At 51.7% G+C, this 27,811-nt stretch overlaps 1 protein-coding gene across 10 annotated transcripts in view; it reads right to left on the reverse strand.

Annotated features, from left to right (window-relative positions):
- RGS3 (regulator of G protein signaling 3) overlaps positions 1 to 27,811 on the reverse strand; it is a 141,113-nt gene that overhangs the window by 29,069 nt on the left and 84,233 nt on the right. For 5 of the 10 annotated variants that reach the window (XM_058694424.1, XM_058694425.1, XM_058694426.1 and 2 more), the window contains one exon: positions 26,521 to 26,643. In XM_058694424.1, the coding sequence (XP_058550407.1) occupies positions 26,521 to 26,643 (123 nt within the window). Of the gene's footprint in view, positions 1 to 3,348; positions 3,537 to 3,561; positions 3,680 to 3,744; positions 4,049 to 19,163; positions 21,835 to 26,520; positions 26,644 to 27,811 lie in introns of those variants that run through there. The other 5 variants (XM_058694427.1, XM_058694435.1, XM_058694432.1 and 2 more) reach the window with 4 other exon arrangements.

Consider the following 27,811-nt stretch of genomic DNA (forward strand, 5'->3'; position numbering starts at 1 on the left):
TCCGATCTGCCAAGCACCTCCTGGCCCCAGCACCCCTCTCCCCAGTCCTGCCCCACCCCCACCCCAATCCCAGACGCCTGGGTGCAGCTGGCTGTGCAGGAGAAGGTGGCAGCTCCCTGGGGCTGAGCCTGGCTGGCCTGCTGTGAGTGGCTCCAGCCTCTCTGGGCTTAGCGGGCTGAGCCATAAGCAGCCTTGTTTATCCCTGGGAGGAATGACGGTTTTCCCTGAGCAATGACATCTTGGAAACGGCCTGGCTCCACAAACAACAACAAACCTCCCAGCCCTGGCCTGGGCTCCAGCCTGCATGAGAAGGCCTCTGACCAAAACTGCCTGAATAGCAGGTTAGGGGCTGCTTTCCTGCTAAGCCAGACCCTGGCCTTGACCAGTAATGCTCAGAAGAGAAGAGGGTCTACAGAAACTCAAAGAACTGGGTGGCTGCAAGGTCCAGCTCCTGGTTGCTCCAAAGGGGAAACTGAGCCGGGGTGGGGGGGGGGGGGGTTGCGGAATTTTGCCTGAGATCATCCAGTGAGTAGGAGCTAGAATGTGCCTCAGTCTCTGGCCTGTTGGCCAAGCAAGAGCTTTCTCTACTGCACATAGTTTTTCAGAGGAAAGCCAGGTTCTAGCTGGTAAGCCAGAGGGGTTCTAGAAAGGAATGTGTCACTGGGGAGTCTGAAAAAGGGGGGAACATCAAGATGAAAGCCAGGTACTCTGAGTCATCCAGTTGGTGTGACACAGAGATTTGAGCTGGGGAACCGGAGACCTGGGTTCTCGTGCCCACTTGGCTGCGGAGTTTAACGTAACCTCAGGCAAGTCCTTCCTCCCCTGCCTCAGTCCCCTATCTGTCCAGAAAGCAAATGGACTCAGTCATCTCCAGGGCCTTGGGAAACTAAATGGGAAGAAGCTCTAGGAACCTCCAGGAACCCAACTGGGCATGGGCACTCCCTCCTCAACTCTGCCTCTTCTGGGGAAGCCAGGCGGACCACTGGCTGAGAACCACCCTCACACAAAACCCCAGACCCACGTCCATGGTGGGGCCCCATCCCAAGGGGGCCCAAGCTCGGATCCAAACCGCTGTAGTCTGTGCAAAGGACCATGGACATTGCATTCAAAGCCGCCGGGGGGCGCCCGGGTGGCTAAGTCGGTTAGGCGTCCGACTTCGGCTCAGGTCATGATCTCACGGTTCGTGAGTTCGGGCCCCACGTCCGGCTCTGTGCTGATAGCTCAGGGCCTGGAGCCTGCTTCTGATTCTGTGTCTCCCTCCCCTGCTCACACTTCTGTCTCTCTCTCAAAAATAAATAAAGATTAAAAAAAATTAAAAAAAAAAAAAAAAAGCAGCCGGGGCTTCCCCTTCCATCCTCCATGGCCCAGACCCAGACCATGTAAACACCACCCAGCCCAGTATGACTCCTGGGTGGGCTCTCGAGACGGCGACCTCAGCCTCAGATAGGCTGAAAACAAGATTCTCCCTGTCCCACCTCTTGTCAAATCCCACCTTCCAACCCCTTGGCCCTGTGGCATCAAAATAGCCCCTTGGCCTCACACAGAAGCTAGGTCTCCTCCCAAGGGACTCTGCACCAGGTCCTCAAGTTGATAGGGCCCACTATCCGCCACAAAGAGCGAGAAGGTGGGCAGAGGGAACTGACTCGGATGTCAGTGCTTGTCCTCAAGGAAAGCCCATCCTAGCCCTTTCCTACCATGTCCTGGGCCCCAGGCCCAGGGACTCAGAGATGAAGAAGACCTAATAGGACACGAAAGCAATCACCCTGGGTGCCACCGCCAATGGAGAGACAGGTTCCAACAGCAGTATCTGCTCTAGTTGTAGAAATTTGAGTTCTCCAGGATCAAGACCTAGACAGAAGAGATGGGCTTTCCAGGCGGCGGGGATATGCACAAAGGCAAGAAAGCTGGGGGGTAGGATGGTTTCACTGATACCAAGTACTATCATCGGAAGCCCCCGAAAGGATTTCTGGTTCGAGGCCCCGAAGGCTTCCCAACAGGGGGTCACTCGCCTCAGCTGCCTCCATCTTCACTGTCCCCCTGGCTATTTCAGATGCCAGGCTGGGCCTGAAGCAAGCCCTGCTGTGGAACTTGGCTCCCTGAAGGGCCCGCCCCGGGCTAAGCCATGCCACGTGCTAGGGCTGGGGAAGAAGGGAGGTGCCCTTGGCTGGGTGCAGAGGACTCCAGGGGCCCTGGTGGAAAGTTTGACTATGGCCGCAGTGCCCCAGCTGGGATCCACAGGCACTGGTGGGCAGGCACTGAAGCTCCTTCCTTCCTTCCAAGAGATATATCCACTCCAGCCATCTCAAGAAAGGAGCCAGATAGTCCCCCGCCATAGGCCTGAGGGCAGCAGGATGTGGAAATTTTTCCGTGAAGGGGCCGGTGGCCCTGTACTTAATTAGGCATCTCAAGCCAGGAACGCGACATTCCGAAGGGAGGTACGCAGCTCAGGTAGGGTAATGGCACCCATGTATCCTGTCCTCACTGTTCCAGGAGACAGAAGTCCTCTATCCTGGTCCCGGCCAAAGACCTGCAGCGTGGACATGGCCCCTTCCCAATCTGGACCATAGGCTCTTCCACAGCTCTAAGGCCCCGGGGCACAAAGGTTCTTCCTGGACACCTCAGGACAAGAGTAGAGATGTGGGGCTTCCAAGTTGATAAAAGAATTGGCCTCTGTCCCCTCATAGTGGCTAGCTCTGCGGGGTGAGCAGGTCTCTAACAATTACCCCCTCCCTACAGATCTCAACTGGAGCCAAGGGAGCAGGTGCAGGACCTTTCCCAAGAGGCTCAGGAGGCAGAGCATCCCCGCTTATGTTTCCTGTGTACATTTCAGCAGAAGTCTGTCGAATCGCAGCCAAGCCCCCCATTGAGATTGCCCTCCCCCAGACCACCTCCTTCCCAGACACGGAAGTAGGCAAAAGCAGCCATCCCTGGTGCCTGGAGTACGGTCAGCATCCCTGACAGGATCACCAGCATGGCTGGCTGAATGCGCCCTCTCCAGGCAGTGTCCCAACTTGTGGTCACCAAACATTCCTTTCTCCCAGAAAGAAAAGCCGGCTGGCCAGCCTGGAAGTGGGGAGCCGCACACAGTGGTAGCATAGCCCTAACCCTGCAGGTCCTCGACCCTGAGAAAGACACACACACACAAACGTGCGCGTGTGCGCACACACACACACACACACACACACACACACACACACAGAGCTATCTAAGAGCATAATACACACGTTTTAGTTGCAACATGCCATCAATGGCTGCCCTGGGGAGGAAACAATAGAAACAGGGGCATGGGGTGGCCTGGACAAGAGCCCCCCGCACACCACACACACACCCTGTCACCAAGGCACCTACCCAATTCACTCCGGCAGGGACCCAGGAGGCTCTTAGCTGCCGCTCCTGCCGGCCAGCCCGCCAGCCCGGTCTCCACCAGGCTCCTCCCGCAGGCGGGCGGGCAGGCGGGCGGCCGTGGCTGTGGCAGCTCCTGGCCGCCCGGCGGCCCGTGTCAAGCAGCTGCCTTCCCCAGACAGAGCTCCTTTGTGTCAGCAGAGCTATTTATGGACTTACCCAAGTTCCCCAGGGGAGCGATACCTGCTGGGAAAAGCTGAACCAAATGACCAGGTTCCACCTCCCACATCTAGGTAGCGTTTTCAAAACCCTTGCATCACTCGCCCCTCCTCCTCTTCCTCCTCCTCCTGCTTGCCCTCCTCCTCTTCCTCCTCCTCCTCTTTCTCCTTTCCAGACACACACCCTGTCCAGCCGGCTGCTGCCGCTCTGGGTTTCTTTCTTCCATCAAGTAGAAAACTCTGATTTCCCAAGCCACTTTCATCCGAGGAGGAGAGCGGGATGTCTCAGGAAGCGTTCTAATCCTCGGCCAGCCAGTCCTTGAGCCTGCAAGGGGCCCCGGCTCCCGGGTTACGTGCTCACACACTCACGGGCCCTGGCTCCCCTGCGCCCGTCCCCAGGGCCTGGGCTGGGCCCCCAAGTGCCTCCCTGGAGGGAGAGGCATCCATCACTCACGACGGCGGCGGCAGCCCCGGGCACTGGGATCCAGAGCCGGGTGCACCCCACACGCATGCTGACGGCTCCCCTGGCTGGGGCAGTGCAAAGCCAGCAGCTGCTGCTCTGGCAGGATGGAACCAATCGCCGGGGCTTCCCGTCACACCCCCACCCCCACCCCCACACTGCTCGGAGATCGGCGCACCGCTGCAATTTAACTTGGGGGTCCTGCAGCCAACACTCTGCTGATTCCGAGAATGTCGCTGCCTTGGGATAGGGGAGTAACTGCTTCACTCAGCGCACAGCAGCACCCTCCAGTGTAGCTGGAGCTGAGCACTCTTGTATGTCAAATTCTGGGGAATCAGATGGACCGAGAGCATGGGGGTTCCTCCCCCACGGTACCATGGCTGGGAGGGGCACATTACAATAGTTCGGGAGTTAGGGCCACAAGTGAAGGAGAGACATCCCTTAACAGAGGGACTGTGGCAGGAGGGGGTGGGAGGCAGAAGAAAGAGCCTTGGACTAGGAGGCTGGGTATCACTGATCAAGTCCCTGTCCACCTCTGAGCCTTGCTTTCCGCATCTGTAAAATGGGGCTGACAACCCTTGACCTGCCCACCTGTGGGATTCAGAGAGCATTCAATGATCCCATGCCAGGCATTATTCCCAAAACGTGAACTCATTTAATTCTCACAGCACCTTGTGAGGCAGGGGCTATTACTGCCCTACTCAATGGACAAAGAATCTAAGGTCCAGAATGACAGCAGACAGCGCCCGAATAGAGTCAGAGCAGCTAGCTGGCTGTCCAGCCAGGATTGAACACCAGTCGGGCCAAGTCCAGGCTACCCGCTCCTATGGCCCTTGCAGAGTTCACCACTGCAGGAGGCTGTTTGCCAGCACTGAGCTGTCTGATGTCGTGGCAATGGCCACTGCAGTTGGTTGTCTGATGTCAGCAATCGCACTCTGGGTTACGCGTGGGGCCAAGGCTGGGGGTGCCCATCCCACAGCAGCCCCAACTTGAAAATGCTTTACTGCCGGACAGGCAGGCACCCTGGGACATCACACGGAAAAACTGACAGGCAGAAGGAGCCCCTGTGTTCCTTTCTCACCTCACCCCGCCTTGGTGGCCCTGGGCTGAAGTGCTATCCTCTCCCTCTTACTCTTCCTGTGTTAGTCTCAATGGCTCTGAAAGTCTATCTATGCCCATCTCCCTGCCTCTGTCTCTGACTCCATTCCTGCCTTATCTCACACATACAAACATACGCATGCATGTGGGTGTAAGAAAACATCCTATATCAGGACCCACTTGGAACAGCCCTCATCTGAACAGGTCACTTACAGACTCCAACCAATACTTTGTCTTGTCCCCGGGGGCAGAGCCAAGGCAGCCCTTGCAGGGCCCAAGAACCTTCCAGATTGGAAGACTATCATCCTGTAGGCTCCTGGGGAGCAGGGCCTACCTCATTCTAGGAAACTAAGAAGGTGAGTCCAAAAGAGTGCAGTTCCAGTGGGGCTGACTAGTGCCCAGGGTGGAATTTCTGGTGCTGAGATAAGATTGCTTAGGGTGGAGAGCCTGAATACAGGGTTCTCTAACATGAGAGGAGTCCCCAGGTCTCACCTGGGTCTTCACCTCTCAATCAACAAACTGTTCTGGAGCACCAACTACCCGCCGGGCTCTGTGCTGGGCCCTCGGGATGCAGTAGAGAATGGACAGACCGGGGCCCTGTACTCACAAAGTTCCTGAGGGAGACAGACGTCAGCCACACAGCCAGACTAGTGAGTTTGTAATTAGACACTGTGCCATCATGGGCAGAACAGCTCTGCCAGCCGAGGAGGGGGGGTCCAGAACAGATCCAGAATGCGTTCATCGATGCTCTGGACCACAAGGATAATGAGGAAAAGACCCAGCAGTTCAGCGCCCTGAGACCCAGGAGCCTGCCAGAGCAGGGGAGGAGAGCACTTCTTGCCTAGGGGAGCCCACACAGCCACTGCTCTCTGCCTCTCCAGAGCTCCAGACACAAATCAGAGAAGCAGGTGGGCCTCCCGGTGTAGAGTATGGGGCAGGAGAAGGAGTCATGGACACTCAGGCTATCTAAGCCAGAAAGGCCCTCGCAGATTTCTCACTGTTATTCCCCATTTACAGACAGTGAAACTAAGGCCCAGAGAGGGAAAGTGACTTTTCCAAGGAAACAGAGAAAGTGAGTGGCAGGGCTGGGACCAGGAATTAACTCTCAGTCCAGTGCTCCTTCCACTGCACCCCAATGCCTCTCAGATCTACATAAATGATGGTGCTGTTCAGCACAGGAGGAACTGGGGTCTAAGGAACGGCAAGATCTAGGTGGCCCAAAGTTCCACCAGGATCGGCATCTGGGCACTCAGGGCCTGGGCCCCATTTATGGATCTACATATTTTATTTAACAAACATTGATTTGACACTTACTATGTGTCAGCACTGTTCAAAGCACTTGCCAATTATTGACTCATTAAACCTTCACAGCCCTATCAGAGATGATGTCTAATGGCCCCATTTTACAATTGAGTAAACAGAGGCAGAGAGATTATGAAACATTCTCAAGGTCACATACTAGTAAGTGCAGAGCGAGGGGTCAAGCACAGTCCACTGCGCAGGGCATCCCTTGCAACAGACAAGCCCTCCAACTATCCTGAGAAGCTGGCTGGCCATACGGCCCAATCATGCAGGCAAACTTTCACTGTTCGGACAAGTTGGCAGGAGCTTCCAGGGCTAGGACCAGGGAGGGTCAGCAGGAAACCTGTGTGTATGCACCTCCCATTTCGGGGGCGGGGAGCAGCAGCCCCAGCCAAAGCCCAAGGCTCCAGAGAGGCCCCCAGGGAGATTCAGCAGCCCAGGCAACCCGGACAGGCCATTCCCCGGGGCCGCACCGCGGCCAGGTATCCACCGGTTTCCCTTATTGCCTCCACTGCAACGTGCGTGGGGTTGTGTCCCCAAGACCTCATCATGAGCCCTGCACAAATGGAAACCCACCCCCTTCCTTTCTCCTGCAGACTCTACTTAAGGGAGGCCAAGTGTTGGCAATGCCCTCCTCAAGGAAAGGAGGGTACTTGCCAAAGGCTATTTAATAAGCTTCCCTGTCCTGGCTTCTGATCCAAAGTCCACTGAGATTTTTGTTCCGGGTTGGGAAGAAGGGTGATGCGGCTATGGCAGAAACCAGGCACAAGCCGGGGAGAGGTGTGGTCCCAGGAATTCCAGAGCATATGACGGACTGAGACCACCCCAGCCTCCACCAGCAGCTGCTCGGGCATTCATTCTTCCCAGAACAGGAAGGAGCCAGACCTGTGCTCGGGTGTCGGGGCAGTGAAAGCCTGGGCTGGGGTATGCTGGCCCCACCTTCTACAGGGCCCTGCCTCTGCCCCAGTGTACTATAAAAGAGCATGATGAGCCTGAGCTGCCTTAGGAAACTGTAGAATTATCTGTACACACCCACCCCAGCCCAAGCTTTAAATCTGCTAACTCACTTAGGAATTTCTGGGCTTTTACTCATTGGGTCTCCCATCCCTAGTTTATTTATTTATTTACTTATTTATTTATTTATTTATTTATTTTAACGTTTATTTATTTTTGAGACAGAGAGAGGCAGAGCATGAATGGGGGAGGGTCAGAGAGAGAGGGAGACACAGAATCCAAAACAGGCTCCAGGCTCTGAGAGGTCAGCACAGAGCCCGACGCAGGGCTTGAACTCACGGACCGCGAGATCATGACCTGAGCCGAAGTAGGAGGCCTAACCGACTGAGCCACCCAGGTGCCCTTTTTTTTTATTTTTAATTTTTTTTAATTTTTTTTTTAACGTTTATTTATTTTTCAGACAGAGAGAGACAGAGCATGAATGGGGGAGGGTCAGAGAGAGAGGGCCCATCCCTAGTTTAGAGGTCTACAGATTCCATTTGGAATGGCCCTCCCCACAGAAGAGTCAGCTAAGACCCATTTATTTGTTATTTCAGTAGCCACTGAATCCCTACATGTGCTGGAGCCTGTTCTCAGAATGGTGGACGCAGGCAGACAGGGAAGCAGCCTGCTCCCGAGATCTGACCTGGAGGATGAACATCGCTGATGCTGGTGCTGACGCTGCAGGCAGGGACTGTCCTGCCTTGTCCTGGTCTCTGTGACCCTAATGCCAGGGGGCACGCTCTCCTACCACTTGCTACATGCACGTACCTGGCTCTTCCTGGTGGCACTAGCCTTGTTCTTGGGGTCCGTACTGCCAGCGGTGAGGTGGGACAGGACAGAGCAGGCATCCTCAAGTTCAAATGCATGGGGTTTCTGGCCTATAGTCTGCAGAACCTAGGTGAGACCCCTCCCCCTTACTGGCCTCAGCCTTCCATCTCTAAAATGAGGCTAGAGAGGGGTGTCCAGTGGGCTCAGCTCTGCTCCCCCACTTTCAGTGGCCAATCCCAGGTGCCTCCAGGCTCTCTCACTAAAGGAATGAGTTCGGTCAGTGGGTTTTAGAAAGAGCACAGGCTTTGGAGTCCAGAAAAAATATCTGAGTGTGACTTATCTTGGGCAAGTCATTTTAATGTCTCTGAGTCTCTGTTTCCTCGTCTGTAAAATGGGGCTATTACAGTCTGCCTCACTGGGCCCTGTGGAGGACCAAACGAGCTGGTGCACGCAGAGTGGCCCGCACACAGTAAGTGTGTAACAACAAGGAAGTAACAACGTCGTTGTTGTGTTGTCGTTGTTGTGGCTACGCTCTGAAAATGACCGAGTTCACCTTGAGAGGGCCGATGTAAAGAGTAAAGTTAAATGGGGGCGCCTGGGTGGCTCAGTCGGTTAAGCATCCAACTTCAGCTCAGGTCACCATCTCATAGTTCGTGGGTTCGAGCCCCATGTTGGGCTCTGTGCTGACAGCGCAAAGCCTGGAGCCTGCTTCGGATTCTGTCTCCCACTCTCTCTACCCATCCCCTGTGCACACTCTGTCTCTCTCTCTCTGTCTCAAAAATAAATAAACATTAAAAAAATTTTTTTAAGAGTAAAGTTAAATGTGAAAATATCTGCAGAGGGTCTAATGGACACGTAAGCCCTGACATGGTGCCTGGCATGGACTAATAGGTGATAGTCATTACCATCTACTGAGCAACAGGTTCATCTTACACGTGAGGAAACTAAGGCACAGAAAGGTGACATGGCAAAAACAGTGGCAAAACAGGCCATATGGCCCCACGGCCTGGGCTCTGAACCTGTGCGCTCTGCTCCCAAGTCACGTTCCCCAGGCTCTTTCCTCCTCCTGCCATCCTCCTCTTCCTCAGCAACTTCAGACAGCAAGGCCGATTCCCAATCTGCTCACAGGAGCTAGGTGCCCCAACCACAAGGAGAAACCCGCACGCAGTAAAAGCCAGGAGACCAAATGTCCACCCTCAGAGCCGTCCCCGAGACTGTCCCTGGCTGGCTTCTGCCTCCAACCTGGGCACACATCTCTGTCACCTCAGCAGTGTCAGCCTGACCTTAGGCAGCTGCAGGGACACAGGCGGCTGAGGGCCTAGGCCATCTCCCTTCCTGACTGCAGTCCAACCAGCCTCATGCTGGCGGGAGACTTCAGGCTTTGGGGAGCGATCCCTAACCCACTGTGCTGTGTGAGCTCCAGGGTCAGGCCGGGTCTGGACTACCAAATTCCTGGGAAGCCTTCAGCACAGAGCCACCAACTCAGATATGTGGAGGCCAGCCCCGTGACCTTGGCTGCTAGACACAGTGCCTCCTGAGTCTGCTCGCTGCTTGGACTGCTGGGCTTAGGCCCAGGCCACTGCAAAGGAGGGTCGGCAGAGGAAATACCAGACTGAAATGCTGACTTTGCTGCTGTCTTCTCTGAGCCCCAGGGCAAGGCCAATCCCCTCTCTGGGCCTCAGCTTCCCTGTTCCCAAAATGAGCACTGGGGTTTGACTAGGTCAGTGCTACTCAGAGTGTGGTCCACAGAATGGGACTGATGTGCAACTTCTTGTTACTGGTTTGCAATTCGGCAAGCAGCAAAATCAAGCGTTTGGAAACTTCTGTAGCAATTTCACACGGCCATGATACCCAAACGCAAGACCAGTGGACTGGGCCTACTGAATAGGCTACAAGGCTGGTCCAGGTGTTATCAAACCGGCATGAAGAATCACATGTGGTGTGAGTTTTATAAAAGTATGAGGCTCGTCCCCACAGGTGGTTGAAGAAGCCTTGCTCTAAATGTTCTTGTTTCCACGAGAACCCACGAACTAGGCCTCCATCACAGTACCCACACCTGCAGTTGGGATGCACGATCCTGTCACCCAAACTGTTCCCTCTCGACCGCTCCTGGTATGGAGAATGCCACCACCATTCACCTGTTTGCCTGAACTAATACCAGCTGAAAGCCTTCCAGGACAAACTACCAATAGACAGCAAACAGCTAGAAAAAATCTGGTGACATTTCTAAATTCCCAAGATTGGAAAGAGAAATCCTGCTAGTTTCCATGAAGAAACCTTAGAGAGCCAGCTGAGTGCTTGCGCTTCTTACAACACTAAAGGCTAGGATGACAGAGCATCACTCTCAGGTTTCTGGAGAAGAAGGACTCTAGTCGGATTCTCTCTACTTAGGAAAGGGATGACTCAAATGTGAAGGCAAATATTTTCAGACTTACAAAGACTAAGAAAGATGCCACCCACAGACCCCTTCTGGAAAAATTACTTGGGAGAGCCCTCTAGGAAAAAAAAAAAAAAAAAAAGAATCAGAATCAAGGAGTCAACGAGATGGTGGGTACCTGAGAAATGGGGGAGGAGCGAAACCAGAAACATTTATACACTTAACTGCTGATAACATAATTGAGGAGTTAAGTGCAATTTAAATAAATGACTCTTTTTTTATGTTTATTTATTTTTGAGAGAGAGAGACAAAATGCGAGTGGGGAAGGGGCAGAGAGAGAGGGAGACATAGACTCCAAAGCAGGCTCCAGGCTCCGAGCTGTCAGCACAGAGCCCGATGTGGGGCTCGAACTCACAAGCCTTGAGATGATGACCTGAGCCAAGGTCAGACGCTTAACTGACTGAGCCACCCAGGTGCCCCTAAATAAATGACTCTTCATAACAGGACTAATGTTTCAAAATGGTAAAAATCAGAAAAAAAAAAAAAAAGAGTAAGTAAAAAAAAAGTAAAAAAACAGAAAGTAAAGTTCCAGACGATTTCAACAATCCCTAGGAGGCACAGAGGAAAGCAAAGAGAAGTATGTGCTATCTAACACATTCACTATGGGCAGTCGGAGGTGAGGACAAACTATTCTAGATCTGGTGTCATGGCTGATATTGAAATACATTTATGGAAAAGATAAGGGTAAAACCCCTGGGAGACTAGAGTTAGGGTGTAGAATTTCAGAGGAAATTCTGCAGAATAATGGGAGGGCAGTCTTGTAACACAAGTGACACTTATCATGAAGCTATAGTAATTAAGTCTCAACCTGCCGTAGGAATAGACACATTAATGAGGAAATGAGGAGGGAGGTAAAACTTGAAAAATAAAACCATACCGTTCAAGGGGGGAAGGAGTGAAGATTATATAATCCTGTGGTGAAGACCACAACATCAAAGGCAAATGTATATATTTTTTTTTAATTTTTTAATGTTTATTTATTTTTGAGAGAGAGAGAGAGAGAGAGAGAGAGAGAGAGAGACAGAGCTTGAGAGGGGAAGGGCCAGAGAGAGAGGGAGACACAGAATCTGAAGCAGGCTCCAGGCTCTGAGGCATCAGCACAGAGCCCGATGCAGGGCTCGAACTCACAAACCACGAAATCATGACCTGAGCCAAAGTCAGATGCTTAACCAACTGAGCCACCCAGGTGCCCCCCCCCCAAAAAAAATATTTAAAAAAATTTATAGATATATTAGTCATCAGAAAAATGCAATTCAAAACCACAGTGAGATACTACTTCAAACCCACCAGGATGGCTATAGTTTTTAAAATGGGAAAATAGCAAGTGTTGCTAGAGAGGCTATAGAGAAATTGGAACGCTCGCTCGCACACTAGCAGTGGGGATACAAAATCATTCAGCCCCTTTGGAAAACAGTCTAACAAGTCCTCAAAAAGTTAAAGTTGCCATGTGATCCAGGGATCCCACTGCTAGGTATATATATATTCAAGAGAAATGAATACATGTGTCCACACAAAAACTTGCACACAAGCGTTTATGGCAGCATTATTCATAATAGCAAAAAAGGTAGAAACAGCTCCAGTGTTCATCAATGGATGACCAAATAAAATGTGGTATATCCATGGCTCCATCCATCCATGAAATAGGCTTCAGTCATAGAAATGAAGCAGTAGCACCTGCTCCAATATGGATGAACCCTGACAACATGATGCTAAATGAAAGAAGCTGGTCACAAAAGACCAAATATTATAGGATTCCATTTATATGAACTGTCCACAATAGGCAAGCCCACAGAAAGTGTCTTAGTAGCTGCCTTGGGCTGGGGTAGATGAGGGATGACAGCTAAAGGGTATGATTTCTTTTGGAGATAATGAAAATATTCTCATATTGATTGTGGTGATCGTTGTACATGTCTGTGAATACACCAGAAAAAAAAAAACATTGAATTATACACTTTAAATGAATGAATTCTATGATATAGGGATAAGATCTCAAAAATCTGCTATGAAAACAATTTATAGACATGACTGACTACCTATCAATCCAAAACCATCTAAAATATTATTTTAAAGAATAAAAAAATAAAACACAAAAAATCCTTATTATATAAAGAGCTGTTGTCAACTAATAAACTATAAACAGCCCAGTTTAAAAAAAATGTGCAAAAATACTTGAACAAGCGACTCACAAAAGAGACAACATAAATGACTAAAAGGCATATAAATAAATATTCAACATCTCCAGTAATCAAAGAAATTATCCTCCTTAAAAATGTAACAATGCATTGTTGGTGAGGCTGTGGGGAAATGGGCATTCTCTCACCCAGACTCCCAGTTTACTTGGGACTAAAGGGTTTCTCAGCAAGCAGGACTTTCTGTGCTAAAAAGGGAAAGTCTTGGGCAAAGCAGGATACACCAGTCAATGTAAAGTTCTGACCAAAAGGGAGCATGGGTGGCTCAGTCGGTTAAGTGACCAACTCTTGATTTCGGTTCAGGTCAGGATCTCACGGTTCCTGGGATCAAGCCCCTACCACTGCCCACCCCCGTCAGTTCTTTGCTGACAGAAAGAGCCTGCCTGGGATTCTCTCTCTCCCTCTCTCTGCCCCTCCCTTCCTCTCCCTCTCTCTATTTCTCTCTCTCTCTCTCTCCCTCTCTCTCAAAATAAAATAAATTGTACTGATCACTAAAAAAAAAAAAGAAAAAAAAGTACTGATCATAGGGGCACCCGGGTGGCTCAGTCAGTTAAGCATCTGACTCTAGATTTCAACTCATGGTCTCATGGTCTTGAGATCAAGCCCTGCATCGGGCTTTGCACAGAGTGTGGAGCCTGCGTGGGATTCTGTCTCTGCCCCTTCCTTCCTAGTAAATAAATAAAGTTTAAAAAATAAAAATAAGATACTGATCATAAATCAGTACAACCATTCCAGGGAGTCTTTTGGCAATAAGTATCAAGAATCTTTTTTTTATAAATACATACCCTTTGGCTTAGAAATTCTGCTACCTGGAATTTATTCGAACAAATTATTCATTCATTCAACAAACATTCGTGGAAGGTCAAACATGTACATACTAGATGATGCTGGGGATACCAAGAAATACCTATAAGGATTTTTATCTCAGGTTTTTGTACCAATGAAAAATTGGAAACAACCTAAATGTTGAATGACTGGAGATTATTTAAACAAAAATATTTCACCTACCCAATAACATACTCCCCAGGCACTAAAGATGATGTTGTAGAAGAATATTTATTAACATGGAAACATGGATACACTACGTTGCCAAATGGAAAAAAAAAAACAAGTTAGAAAGTTGTGTGCATCAGTAACCCCAGTTTGCAAAGTAGATATATGTGTGTAGAAACAAATGCCTGACAGGATATACCCCAAAATGTTAACAGTGATTATCCCTGGGTGTTGGAATTAAGAGTGAACTTCATTTCCTTCTCCTGGTTCGACTGCATTAAATGTTTTCTTCATAATAAACATGAATCAGTTTTGTAACAACACAAAAAAAGTCAACTGCATTTAAAAACAACAAAAATAACAACAACAACAAAAAAAACCCAAAAAACCATCTGCCATGCCTCCATCGGAAGAAGCCCCAAGAAAGGAGGTTGCAGAAAGTCAAGCGTGTGTTCACACTTGATCTGGCAATGGCAGCTACCATTACTGAGTACCTACTACATGCCAGGCACTTTGCAGGGACCATCCCTCTAATCCTCACAAGAATCCCATCAGCATCTCATCTGGCAGATGCGAGTTGATCCCCAGTAATTGCACGGCGAATGAGAAGCAGTGCTGGGGTTGGAATGCAGGTCCCTGCCTCTACCTCGGCTAGGTCTGCTTGCTCCTGAGGAATGGCAGAGAAAGGTCCTGAGCTGGTAGGCCCTCTGTCCTATAGGCCCTCCCGGCATCCCGGCAGACAGTCCAGGGGGCGACAGAAGAACAAGTTAGCAAGGGTGGGGACACCAGCAAAGGGAAGGCCAGCTGGCAGAGGTCAGGGCTTGGGGCAGACTAGCCGGTACTCCTCGCCTGCTGGGCGACTTTCAGGAAGCCCAACCACATCCGGCCCCAGGAGTTCCCAGGCCCTGTGCACGCCCAGAGGCAGTAAGAGAAAACCTCACAAGGCCTGCAGCTGCCCTGCTAAAGCAGCAGGAGGAAAAGAGTCTGCCAGCTGGGACCTTCTCCCTGGGCTCAACGATTCTGGCCAGTCCTGTCCCCTCTCTGGACCTACAGGACGGGGTGTGAAGGCTGATGGCTCCAGGACCTCCCAGATCTAAGTCCTCTGAATCTCTGGCCCTTCCTCACATAGGGCCCGGCAGGAAGAGGAAGGGGGTGAGGCACCCCACCCAGCTCCCAAAGGAGCCCCCTCCTCTTCCCCTCAGCTACATTCCCACCACTATTTTTAGAACAGACCACAGGGAGCATCTCCACCAGCCCTGCCATGCCCAGAGCTCCAGGTAAAACAGCGGCCCCATTCATTCCACTGCAGCAAGAACACACCCGGAATTTATAGACCCGCCAGCTGACTAGACAGCCTCTTCCCCTGGACCATGAGCTGGACCATTTCTTTCTCACTATTTCCATTACAGCCCGAAGTGGTGACTTACTTTTCCTAATGACAACACAGCTAAGTGAGACAAGGGAGCATCTCTAGGACAATCTGTGCCCCTCCCTGCCATCAACCTGGCCGAGTCTTCAAAAGTCATTAAAGAGGAGCACTGGGCTAGAAGCTAGGGGTTTGCATCCTACTTAGAACTCTAGACCAACTGCTGGGCCCTTGGCCAAGTTCTTACCCCTCTCTTGGTCTTGATTTCTTTTTCTTCTTCTTTTTTTTTTTGAATGTTTATTTTTGAGAGAGAGAAACAGAGCATGAGTGGGGGATGGGCAGAGAGAGGGAAGCACAGAATCTGAAGCAGGCTCTAGGCTCTGAATGGTCAGCACAGAGCCCAATGCAGGGCTCGAACCCACAAACAGTGAGATCGTGACCTGAACTGAATGAAGTCAGACGCTCAACAGACTGAGCCACCCAGGCGCCCCAACTTGGTCTTGGTTTCTATAAATCAGCTTATTAATCAGTTGATCTTGGTGTAAGAGGAGGGATGATTTTCAGTTCCATGTTCCCAGGGTCTATGGTTCTATCAAAATTCTAGTGGTTCATAAAATAAACGCTACATTCATCTGCTTTGGGATATGTGCCGAGTCGTGTTCCCAAAGTCCATCTGAGAGTTGATTAGGGTCTCAGAATGCATTTTCCCCCGATATCAGTGTTATAAATGGTGGTCAGCTTCCTAGGCTAGCCCACTGAACCCTTAATGTTCTTCCACAAGGACCAACAGAACACCATAACAGAAAACCACGGACATTTCAAAGATACTGTCGTAGAAAGTTTACCTGCAGCAGGGTTTGAGTAAAAGAAGATGCACAGTAAAGTCAACGAAACAAGTCAATGGTGACTTCTGGGGAAGAGTCCAAAGGAGAATCTGACCACATGAGAAATGAAAGGCACTGCATATTGATTACTGCAAATTTCACTTGAAAGTTAGCTTAGGCCATAAACTCAGTAGTTGGGAAAGTTAAACAACAGACGTGCATACATATATATGTGAAGTCCAAACAAAAGAGTGCAGTGCATAGAAAGGAAGAAGGAAGAGGGGAAGACTCTGGGTTGGAGAGCTCCTTGTAACTGGCTTCCCAGGGGCCAGCCTGGAAGGAGGCATCTCTGGGTGGGGAGGAGGCAGGGGTGTGTTTATAATGTGGGTACCGGTGATGAGGACCCTTCCCATATAAAATCCACAAGTATACCTATGTGTCACGAGTACGTGATGAATATCAGCCACGTACAGCATTTGTACATATCCATGCGCATACACCCTTGTTTCAATGTGAAGACCAAAATGTCTTTTCTTTCTTCCTTTAATGTGCTATTAAAGTCCTGAGGCTTTGAAGATGACTCCTGAAGATCACCTACATTCAACTCCCTCATTTTTCTTAGTAAAGAAAACAGATGATCAGAGAGATAAAGCTATTTGCACAAAGCCACACAGTGAGTTACCAGCAAAATCAGGATTCGAACCAAGACCTTCAGAATCCTGCTCCAGTTTTCTCTGAGGGAAAGGGGCTCAGGGAGAAGAGAGCCCCACACACCGGGGGAAGAGAACTGTGAAAGCAGTTCTGGTCAGTTCTCCTTCGCCTCCAAGCATGCCAGGAGTCAGCATGGAATACGGTAGTATCTATGACCCTGAAATGAACCTGGCCAGATTGCTTAATAAGCTAAGTGGGGATCCAGGCTATGGTCTCACAAATTGGAGGTACAACAGAGAAAGCTTTGAGACAAGAGAGTCAGGAGACCTGACTTCTAACCCTGACTTGGCCACTAACTTGTCCCATGACCGTGGCCAGGTCACTTCCTTTTTTTTGAGCCTCAGTTTCCTCATTTAAATTCTAGAATATGAGAGGCTTGAATCATATGACCCAATTCAATTCTACAACATCTACTGAGCATGTACTAAGGATGGGGCAGTCACAGAAGAAGAAATAAATAAGATTATGACCTCCACTGGCTCCCAAGGAGCTCAGTCTTGCAGATGAGACATATCTGCTTAACACACTGTGCTAAGGAGGAACAAGATACCATGGGAGCACAGAGAAGGAAGCCATGACTTCTGATGCACGCCTGAGAAAGGTGTCTCAGGAGAGTGGCCAAACCTTAAAGGCTGAGGATTGTGTCCGACAGGGAGAGCAGAGCAGGGCAGGCAACCTTGGGTGGAAGGAACAGCCTAAATGTGAATGTACACCAGGAGTTAGAAGGGGAAATAATGCAGCGTGGCTGGGCTGCAACCACAAAGCAGGAGTACAGTGCACCCAGGAAGACACTTGAGGTCCACGCCGAGACCTAGGCTTTACTCGGACGACAGCTTCCCAAATGGTCTGGACGCAGCTTGGATGGTCTGTGATTGCCGGGAAGCAGTAGCACAGAGCAATCAAAAGCAGGTGCTCTGGAGCTGGACTGCCATGTACGAATCCTAGCCACCCTAGCTGTGTGTCCTTGGGCAAGTTTCTTAACTTCTCTAAGACTCGGCGTCTTTATCTACCAGTTGGGTGTAACGAGAGTAGATGTGTAACGGGGACGATGAACCTCATGAGGCCGTAGTGAGGATTAGAGGGACAACATAGATCACCGTATAACTGCTCCCCGAATCACCTAGTGTTATTATTCTACCCTTAAACCAAGGATAAGGAAACAATTGCAGGATGGTGGCTCTGCTCAGAGAAAGGCTTAAGGGAAGATAAGGTCAAGAGAGGATGGAAGGTAAGGTCATGCTGTCTTCATTAAGAGCGAAAACAAGAATAGCGCCATAGCCGAGGCAAAAAGCAAGACGGTGAAGCAGGTGGTCTGTCCGTAGCCAAATGGGCCTCAAGCAGCAGAGAGAGGAAAGCAGGAGAGATGGGAAAACGGTTGAGCTTTTCAGGGAAAAGACTGTGCTTTCTGAGGGGATATCTGAAATCCAGTCCAATTGATTCCCAGGTACTTTTGGTTGAGACTTGGAACCAGTCAATTAGCAAAATCTGGGCCCACAACCCAGAGCGGACTCTTCCCACCCTTAGCGAGGCTTGAGTCAAAGGCCTGCTTCCAAGACTCATGTTCAACCATACCAGGTCCTGAACCTGAAGCTGTCCCTTTCTGCCTTTGGCCACAGTTCCTTCACTGCTGGGTACCCAATACTGTGTCTGCTGATCCTCTTAAACACCAGATTCAAAAGGGGAAGGGGCATCAGCCGACCGTGCCGGTGCCCCTGTGATCCCGTCTTAAGGAGCTCCACCCCGCTTTTCATATCAAATCTGGCATGAAGCTCTTGATCTTTTCTGGGCCACCCCTCAGACACACAAACTTTGGAAGCTTGTTCTCTGCGATATGGAGGAGACGTCTCATTCATTCGTCCTAAAGCATCTCCTCCAGAGCTTAAAGGGCCATGGCTTCTACATGAAGGCTATCACCCTCCTGCCTCTTCCAGAAGGAGATGATTGATTTCTCTACTTCCATCCCTAAAAAGTAGAACTTTGGATCTGGGAACAGCAATGGGTTAGGGCTGAAAGGCTTTGGTTTGAAGACTAGCTCAGCCTCTTACTAGCTGTGTGACCTTGGATATATCATTTAACTTCTCCGAGTCTTGGTCTCTTTCATCTATACAGCGAGGCTGCTGGTGGCCTGGGGAGATAATGCCTGGGGACCCCAGTCGCTATCTCAGAAGCCCCTGCTGTCCCTGTACGGAACCCTCCCACAAATTCCCTCTGCCTTCACTAGGTGCCGTGTGTAAGAAATGAGGGCTTTGGTGGCAAAATTTATGAAAAATATTTTAAAGAAAGAATTTTTTTTACAAGACGTCCATAAATAAATGTCATCATGATTTCCAATAGGTTCCAGCTCCCAAAGGGTCAAAAGGCCAGGCCAGCAGAGACTGGGCATGGCTGTTTACAGGAGAGAGAGTTTCAAAAGACCCAGTGCCTGAGACATAAGCAAACACAAAAACGGGACCAGAGGGTGTGAAGGAAACTTAAGGGATCACTTTGTATTCAAATCTCACAGATGGCCTTTTCAACAATAAATGGTTGTGCTCCCATCCTCCCGGCTCCCAAGCCCCAGACACCAAACGAAGACAATTGGACCATCAGGAAAGAGGCCATTGTGTAGGCTTCTCAGCATGATTTATGTGGAGGGCGGGGCCCAGCCACGCTTCCCGTGATTATGACTCTCAGATGCACTTTCGATAGCATGTTCATCATCCTGGATGGCTGGGACGGACCCGGATGCCGAAGAGCAGTGGCCACCCGGTCATGTTTCATCTTCTCCAGCCCATGAAGCCAAATGAATTGTCTTATCGATTTGAGAGGCAGAGCAGCAGTGGCGCTGGGGCTCCCCACAGTCACCGGGAAGACTGGCCCAGGCCCTCCCGGAGCTGACGTCTGCTCCCCCTGGAAGTGGCTAGGCCTAGGACCCCAAGTCAGCAGCTTGTCAGGACCGGATGGGAGGAAAGCCCTGTCCCCAGGGCTCGGTGTTATGTTCTCGTTCTCCATTTCAGAGAATGGCCAGAGTTCCTGTCCTCTGCACCTGTCTGGTGGATAGAGGTAGGTCACCAGGTCTGGGAGAGTCAAGGTCGCTGCCTTCCCAGACAGGCGATTCTCCTGGGCCTCACATTCCCCTTAATGTCATTTTATAAGGGAATCAAATGAAATCAAAGTGCAGCTTGCTGTCTGTGCAGACGCAGCCGCTCCGCCTCTCAGAATTAACCCTGCAGGCTGAGTCCTGGCTGACAGATGCTGTATATCAGTTGCCCCAGTGCAGCCCCAGCCTATTCCCCTGCGGGGTGGGGGCATCAGCCTGGTCGCTGGCAGATACATCCCATCCCCTGTTCAGGGGATGTCTGATCTTGCCTAAATGGAAGGTGATGGACATAGTCTCTTCTGGGCCATGCTTCTTGGAGTTCAAGTGGCCACAGCAGCTGAGCAACCTCACCAGGCATAAGAGCCCTCTCTAAAGACACTGAGACGGTCTTCTAGGACACAATGCAGAGACCACCCAAGGTCCAGAGGCTTCTCTGGTCTGAGCCATCTCTCTAGCCTCTTTGACCCCCTTTTTCTATGCAAGTGACTATGGTCCTACACACACCTTTTGTGTATGAGCTATGTCACTCAGACCCGTGACCTTGGGCTTCCCTCCCTCTAGGTCTTGACAGTTACAGAATGGTATGAGAGCTGTCCAACCCTGGGCTCCAGGCAGTGAGCCGGCAGGGCTCTAATCACTGTCCCTTAGTAGGTCCTAGGAGGTCACTGAGAGAGCAAGACACAGTAGAGGAGAACAAGGGGAGGTGGGGGGCAGGGAATTCTCTCTTCTTATCCCAGAGCCTCCACCATATCCAAGGGTCTGGAAATTCACATACCTACCTCCCCAACCACTACCTAGGACAGGCAACCATTGCCCCTCAGAAGGGTCCTAGGTCCTACCTAGGATAGGCCACCAAGCCCCTGGAAGACTGAAGGGACCCCCTAACTCATCTCTTCCTACCCACTTGGATGCCTCCTTGGGCCCTCTGATCTTCTAGAAATGTCCCTGAGACTGACTCCCTTTCTCAAAGCCTTCAGTGGCTTCCCACTGTATCTAGAATGAAATCCGTAAAACATTAACCACCATGGCCCTACACGATCTGGCCCTCACTCATCTGGTCCGCCTCTTCACTCAGCTCTAGCCACACTGGCCTGGCCTCTGTTGGCCCCAGCACACCAACCTCCTTCCCATCTCTCCTCTCCACAGGCTTTTCCATTTGCTGGAACACTCTTTCCAAAGTCTGACTGGCTAACCCCTTTCTGGCCTGTAGGTCTCAACCTAAAAGTTATGATATATTCACTGCCCCCCACCAACAACCCCACACACACAACAACCTAAATAATATTTTCTCTTAAAGGAATCTTTTTCTTCGTAGATGATCAGTTTGTAATCACGTGTGTGCATGTGTGTATGTGTTGGTGTTGATCTATTTAATGCTCGCTCCCCTACCAGGACTGAAATCTTGACAGAAGCAGAGACTATGTCCACCTCATTCTCCACAGAACCCTCAGCTCCTAGCCCAGAGCTTGGCATAAAGTAGATGTCCCCAAAATATCCGCTGAATTAAGAAATGAATGAATGAGTACAGATGCAAAATAAGTGAATGAGTGGAGATATCTTCTGGCAGTGGAGGACGATGAGATTGTTCTCCATCAGGGCTGACCTCTGCCAACCTCTCTCCTGTTGCCCCCACGGCAGGCACTGGAACCGCAGGAAGCCCAGATGCTATTTCTTCTCCTTCTTCCTTGTAGGGAAAAGGTTTGAGTCTTCTCCTTTTGGGACCTTCTGATGCCAGTGTACATGTACCCACAGGGCCTCTCATACCACTGTGGTCCTTCTGATGCCAGTCCACACACACCTGTGGGGCCACTCCCTTCAGATGACCCGAGGCCCACCATCTTGGTCCTCCGTTTTGGGTCCAGTTGAGGTGAGGTTACTGTGTGGTAGGGGATGCCCAAGAAAGGGTTAAGTTGCCAGAAGCAGAGTCCTGCCCTTGGGTTTGCTCAGCCAATCAGAGTCTGTCCTGATGAGGTAAAGCTTCTATCCTGGGTAGCATTGGTTGAGTTGGCAGGCCCCATCTCCTGCTGGAGAGAGCCATAAGGGTGGAGTTTCTGTGGAACCAGACAGAACTGGAATTAGCTCGCTGTCTACTCTGGCCAGGGCTGCCTGACTCCAGGACCTGCCCCTGTTCCTTTCTAAGGTGCCCAGACAGACCCTGGCATCTCCGGGGCCCCGCCTCTAGCTGACCAGTGGAAACGACAAGGTGGCATGCACTTCGGCGTCACATCTGGGAGAAGTCTCACAGCCAGAGCAGACCCAGGAGGCCTCAGTTTCCCTGCCTGGGCCCTGGAATACAGCAGGTGGTTACCAGGAAGTGGCACGGAGCGATCATCGCATGAGCGCAGAGCAGCAGCATTCAGCTTCAATAAGCAAGGCCACTAGATGAATCTTCCTATACAGACAGAGCTTTAAAATAATGATAATAGCAGCTAGTTCACAGAGTTCTTCTTGTGTGCACATTGCATGAGTTAATCCTCACGAGAACCCTGTTAATCCGTCCACTTTGCTGATGAAAAAACTGAGTCTCAGCAAGGCTCGGTGCCTCCCCTGAGGTCACAGAGTGGTAAGAGTTTACGTTTCCCATATCGCCTGCCATATTATTATTGAGCAATCCGTTGGCATATCTGTCTCCACCACCGGACTGCGATCTCACAGGGAAAGAGTGTGGCAGATCCGTCCGCGCATTCGCACCATCGAGTCAGGGAGCACCCTGAGAACAGAGCGGGTACTGCATCGCACTCCTCTCATACCTGATGGCTGTCGGGAGCCCACTCTCCTCAGAGGCTTCCCGTCGCCCGGGCCAGTGCTGTGCATGTGGTGGGGGCTCAGTGGAGGTTCACCGAGCAAACAATCGATGTGCAGCCGTGACCCCACCGGACCGCTCTTAGGTCCCATCAGGCACCGCCTTTAATAAGTGGACTGCCACTCCCAGTCACCTCTGCCCCATTAAAGGAGAGTTCCATAGGACAGGTCTCATCCATCTCTGTGACCCCAAAGGACCTGACCTAGCATCTGGCACAGAGCTGGCATTTATCATGTATATTTGATTGAATAACCAAAATAATATGCAGTGGTCTCTCCCTACTGGCTCAGAACCTCAGTGGCCACAGGCAGGACCACCTGTGAGTTATTCTAGATTAGAAGCATCACAGCACTCCCTGTGGCAGGGAGTCTAGTAAAAGGTATCCCAGGCAGAAGAAAGGTAGGTTCCCTCCAGAAACAGATAAAGAAGCAAGTGGGCAGGTTCTGATAAGAAAGAAGGGTGTGGTGAACAGAAGGAAGCTGGGTCATTCATTTCTACAGAGAGAGGGAGAGCTCATACAGGCCGACCCGACCCGGAGCCTCCTCCCCACCACGGTCAGCTCAAAGTGAGCCAGAGAAAGGCAAGGGGGCCCCCAGAGAAGGGGTGGAGGCTGGACACTGACTGCCTCATTGTGTCCACACTGCCACAGCCGGATCCTCCCTTCCCCACCAGCTGCAACCCACAGGCACCTCAGACACAGCACAGAAAGCCTGTGACCGCCGCACCCCCAAGAGGGGAAAGAAAAGCTCTGGGCCCTAAAGGCAGCAGAGTTGACAGGCAGTCAAGTCATGTGGAAATCCGCAGGGTCTGGTTCCCTGATGGAGACTGGATGACCCCAGGCCCTCCAGGATCATCTTCCATGGTAAGCTTTCATGATAATCACAAAGCTCCAAGAGCTAGAAAGACCCATCTGACCAATACATGAGGGACCACTGAGGAAGAAGCTGCCAAAGGTCACAGAGCAGGTGGCGGTACCTGCATCTATGTTGTCCTTTGCATCCACCTTCTTCCCGGTCCCTCTACCTTTCCCAACAAGGATTTCACATTCAGGGCATCCCATTTATGTTTCACAAATCTGGGAAGAACTTTGTGTTCCTTGAGATGTTTGAAGAGCCCCTCAATCCAAAGTGCCAGCAAACACTGTTGAACAGGGCTGAGAAGGGACAACATGAGACTTTGGGGAGCTGTCTTGCAAACCCCTCTTCCCCCGGAGAGGCATCTGAGTTAGGGCAGGGAGCAGCCTGGCCAGCAGTTTCCCTTGTACAGCAGAAGGTGGAGCATTCCCAGAAAGAACAAAGAAAAGGTGTTTTTAAAAAAAAAAAAAGGCATGCTACTCAGTCAGGACAAATTGATCAAGTGGGACTCTTTCTGCCTGAAAAGCAAGAAGCTGAGGCCTGAGCGCTGCTTGCTTGGCCTTCCCTTTTCAGTCTCCCTGGAGGTCAGCAACCTTAGCAGAAAGGCTGTGGACCAGCCCTTGGCAAAGACATCCGTGGTCACCTCTGAGGCTGCCAGGACCTGGTAGAGCTGAGCACTGGTGGATAGCTGCTGGGCCAGCTGGATGGCCACCAGGCCACTCTACGGGATGAGAAAATCATATTTACCGGAACTTCTCTCAGGGAGCTCTTTGTAAGAGACGAGAAGAAATAAGTTGCTAAGGCTCTTTAAGTGTATATGCCGGGGGTGGGGGGTGAGGGAGCTTGCGCTTGAGACCCCAAGGGGCTCACCTAACAAAAGATGTTTCCATAACTCCCTTCTAAGGAGTGAGCCAGGGGGGTGTGCAAGGGCTGGGGCAGGGCCCCATTGTCAGCAAGGAGGCAACTCTGAGGTTGTCTCGGTGGTCAAGCCCTCCTTTATGCTTCTCCACCCAACACACAGCTTCTCCATTAAACACACACTTCAAGAGTTTTGATTTGAAGAAGTGTCTAACTGTTGCCAGCCCAGGGTTCCTGTATGTCCTGGCATGGCCCTGAAGCCAGGCCCCAAACCCTGAGGCCCTTCCAGCGTCAGCTAGCCAAATCCGCAGCCTACAGGGACCAGAGCCCGTCTCAGAAACTCAGACTAGGGTGCCTCGGTGGCTCAGTCGGTTAAGCGTCTGACTTCAGCTCAGGTCGTGCTCTCACGGTTCGCGGGTTCAGGCCTCTCATCGGGCCCTGCGCTGACGGTGATTGCGATTCTCTCTCTCCCTCTCTCTCTCTGCCTCTTCCCCTGCTTGGGCACTCTCTCTCTCTCTCTCAAAATAAATAAATAAACTTAAAAAAAAAAAAAAAAAAGGAAGGAAAGAAAGAAAAGAAACTCAGACTATCTTCAGTCGCTCAAACTTTCCTCCCAACCGAAGACAGAGAGACCTCCCAAGGCCCTGAGAAGATTATTGCCAACATACTCCAGAGCCTGCAAACTCTGAAGTTAAAGCGGAAAGCACTCTTTCCCCCGGACCATAAAAAGCTAAGCGCCAAATATAAGAAAGCTGGGGGCGTGAGTTCAGCCATGGGACCTCCCAGGGACCACCCCGGTGAAGAGAGTGGCCTGGTTTCTGACCGTGACCAAGCCGGCAGCCTACAGCCTCAGAGACAGGTCTCTGTTTAGTAGAAGAACCTGACAGCGGGACGGTAGCAGGAAGCAGCTGGGACAGAGGTGGGGGCAGTGAGCAACCCATCAACTATGATTGATTGAGCACCTACTGCATACCGGGCACTGTGCCACGGACTGCATATGCACCATCTCATTTCATCCTCCCAGCAACCCTTCGGAGGAGGAACTGTTGTCCCCAGACGGGGACGCCAAAGCACTGGGTAGTAGAGCGACTTGCCCAAGGTCACAGCACCAGCCAGCAGTAGAGTGTGACTCGAAGCCCCCACTCTTCCCACTATCCTCCCTCATCAGAGTTACTCCTGCCCCTGGCTAGCGTAAAACAAGATAACTTTCAAGTCTGGGATTACAGATTTCTCAGACTCTTACTCCCTTCCTTAGGGAAGAGCTCGGGAGCGGCCGTGCACCACTGCTGTTCCAGACGAGGCTGCCCAGGAACCTTCTGCCCTCAGCAGGCCTGTCCCCGCAGCCCCCGCCGTATGCTTGCTGGAAGCAGGGGGGAGAAGAAAGGAGATCAGCGAGTTTCCCAGCTGGCGCTCACTGTCATTCACCCTCTCCCCCTGAGTCAACAGACCAACAACTCAGATCCTTTCACAGCCAGCTAAACCAAATCCCCAAATTTCCAACACTTCCACCTAAGAGAAGCCACCCGTGGGGCCTCAAATGGGAAATACAACCGTGCCTTGTGGCTGGCATCCGGCTGACAAAGGGGACGGCTATGGTCCGGGTCCCGTCCCATCCCCTCTACTAGGGGCACGGGACCAGCTGACAGGTGCCTATCCCAGGTCAGCCTCAGCTGGGAGGCTCTGACCTTCCGTGATGCTCCAGCTGGCCGGCCCCCAGTCCCCAGCAAACTCCACTCGGTTCCACTTGGCTGTGGCCTGCATCGAATTAGAACAGTTTCTGTCGCAGACATCTCCTCCCAGCAATGCCTCCCCTTGGCCAGTGTTAAGCACCAGCTTGCTGCCCCTGGGCACGACCTATCCAATAGCAAAGGGGGGCCACATGCCAGGCAGCAGTCGCAGGCCAATCCAAATTAGACCTTGCCACAGGCAAACAATCGGACAGAGCTGAGAGTGATGGCCATGCTCCATTAGGCTCTGTCACTCTACCTGAGCAGTGTGAAACCCACTCAACAGACCCAGTGAAATCGAAATCCACTCAACAGACCCAGTGAAACGCCAAAGGGGAGAGACCTTCAAGCACGGGCCTCCTTGCCAACAGCTTGTTGCTCAGATCCAAGTCCTAAGCTGGAGCTGGTCCCAAGCTCAATTCAGAGGCTTGAGGGTCCAGGCTGGCGGAGGGGAAGCCGGGCAGCCAGGGCTGTGGCCACTGGCAAGGCCCTTACCTTGCTCTCCGGGGGCGAGGCCGCCAGCTGTTGCTGCTTAGCGATGTTCTCCGACAGGCACCAGCACACTCGCTTCTTCTGCTCCTGTGAGTGCGCTTCCAAAGTGAATAAGCACTCTGCCTTCTGACGTCAGGGAAAATAGAGAAAAGGATGGTCAGGGCTGCTCCCTGGTTCAGGGGGCTCCCAGGCCCAAGCCCATCCCCGGGCCCCAGAGGGCGAGGCTGAAGCAGGGAGGGGAATGCCCGCTAAAAGCCACAAATGCACACCAATCCCCAGTGACATCGAGGCAGCCAGAGGAGCAAGGAAGCCGGTTTGGGGGCCAGCTGGCGAGCGAGCAGTGTGCCCGCGGGTTGGGGGAAGGGTGGGAGGCGCTGGTTCCCAACACAGTGGAGGCCTGTGGAGAGCCACAGGGCAGCAATGGTGAGGTCACCCCTGGGGACAGGCAGCACAAGGCAGCAGCTGGGGGAGCACGTGGGGAACCCAGAGGGCCAAGGTCTCCAGCCCTCTGATGCTCTGTGGAGCCAGGACCCCTCCTCCAGCTCGCAGAACCTCCCCTCCTCCCACCTCAGCACACTCTCTGATCACAAGGCCGAGATCAGATGGGCAGTTGGACAGACACACCAACAGAATGCAAACAGAAACTCGGGTCCCTTTAGAAAGTCTTTGCAGGCACGGTCATGTGGCCTCCTACAGCCCCACCAGCGCCTGACACATGAGCTGGGTGTGATCGATGACGACTCAGCTCTGCAGCACGCCAACAGACTTGGGCACCGGCACTGCTGTCGTTTACATCTCGCTTTGCTATCTGACCTTGTTAAGTGCAGGCTCGTCTCCCCAACTAGACCAGAAAGTCCTTCCGGGAGGGCCTTTTCCACCTTAGCCCGGCGCAGAACTTGGCAAGTAACGGCCTCGGTGAGCTCTGGCTCCTGGAGGCACTTCCGGGATGAGGTCAAACCCGGGCCAGCCTTGGCACCAGCGCCAGGGCGCTGCTAAGACCCAGGGAGTCGGCCCCTGGGGAGTCAGCACGTGGGGCGGTCCAGCAAGCCCAGGGCCATCATCCACTCTAGGACATGCTGGTCCGAGGACGGCAGGCTCTTTCTGACTCCACTGGAATTTGATTATAACCCCACAGCGCTGCGATTATATGAGCTCAGGCAGGGAGCTAAGAGCAGGAGCTGGATGGCTTGGAACAGAGGAAAACAACAGTGTTTCTAGGCGGTCCTCCCCCGTTTTGCAGTTGGACAGACCTGGTTGAATCCCAGCTTTGCCACTTCCTGGCTGTCTGCCCCAG

Source organism: Neofelis nebulosa, chromosome 12 (genome assembly GCF_028018385.1).
Source record: "Neofelis nebulosa isolate mNeoNeb1 chromosome 12, mNeoNeb1.pri, whole genome shotgun sequence".
Taxonomy (NCBI): Eukaryota; Metazoa; Chordata; class Mammalia; order Carnivora; family Felidae; genus Neofelis; species Neofelis nebulosa.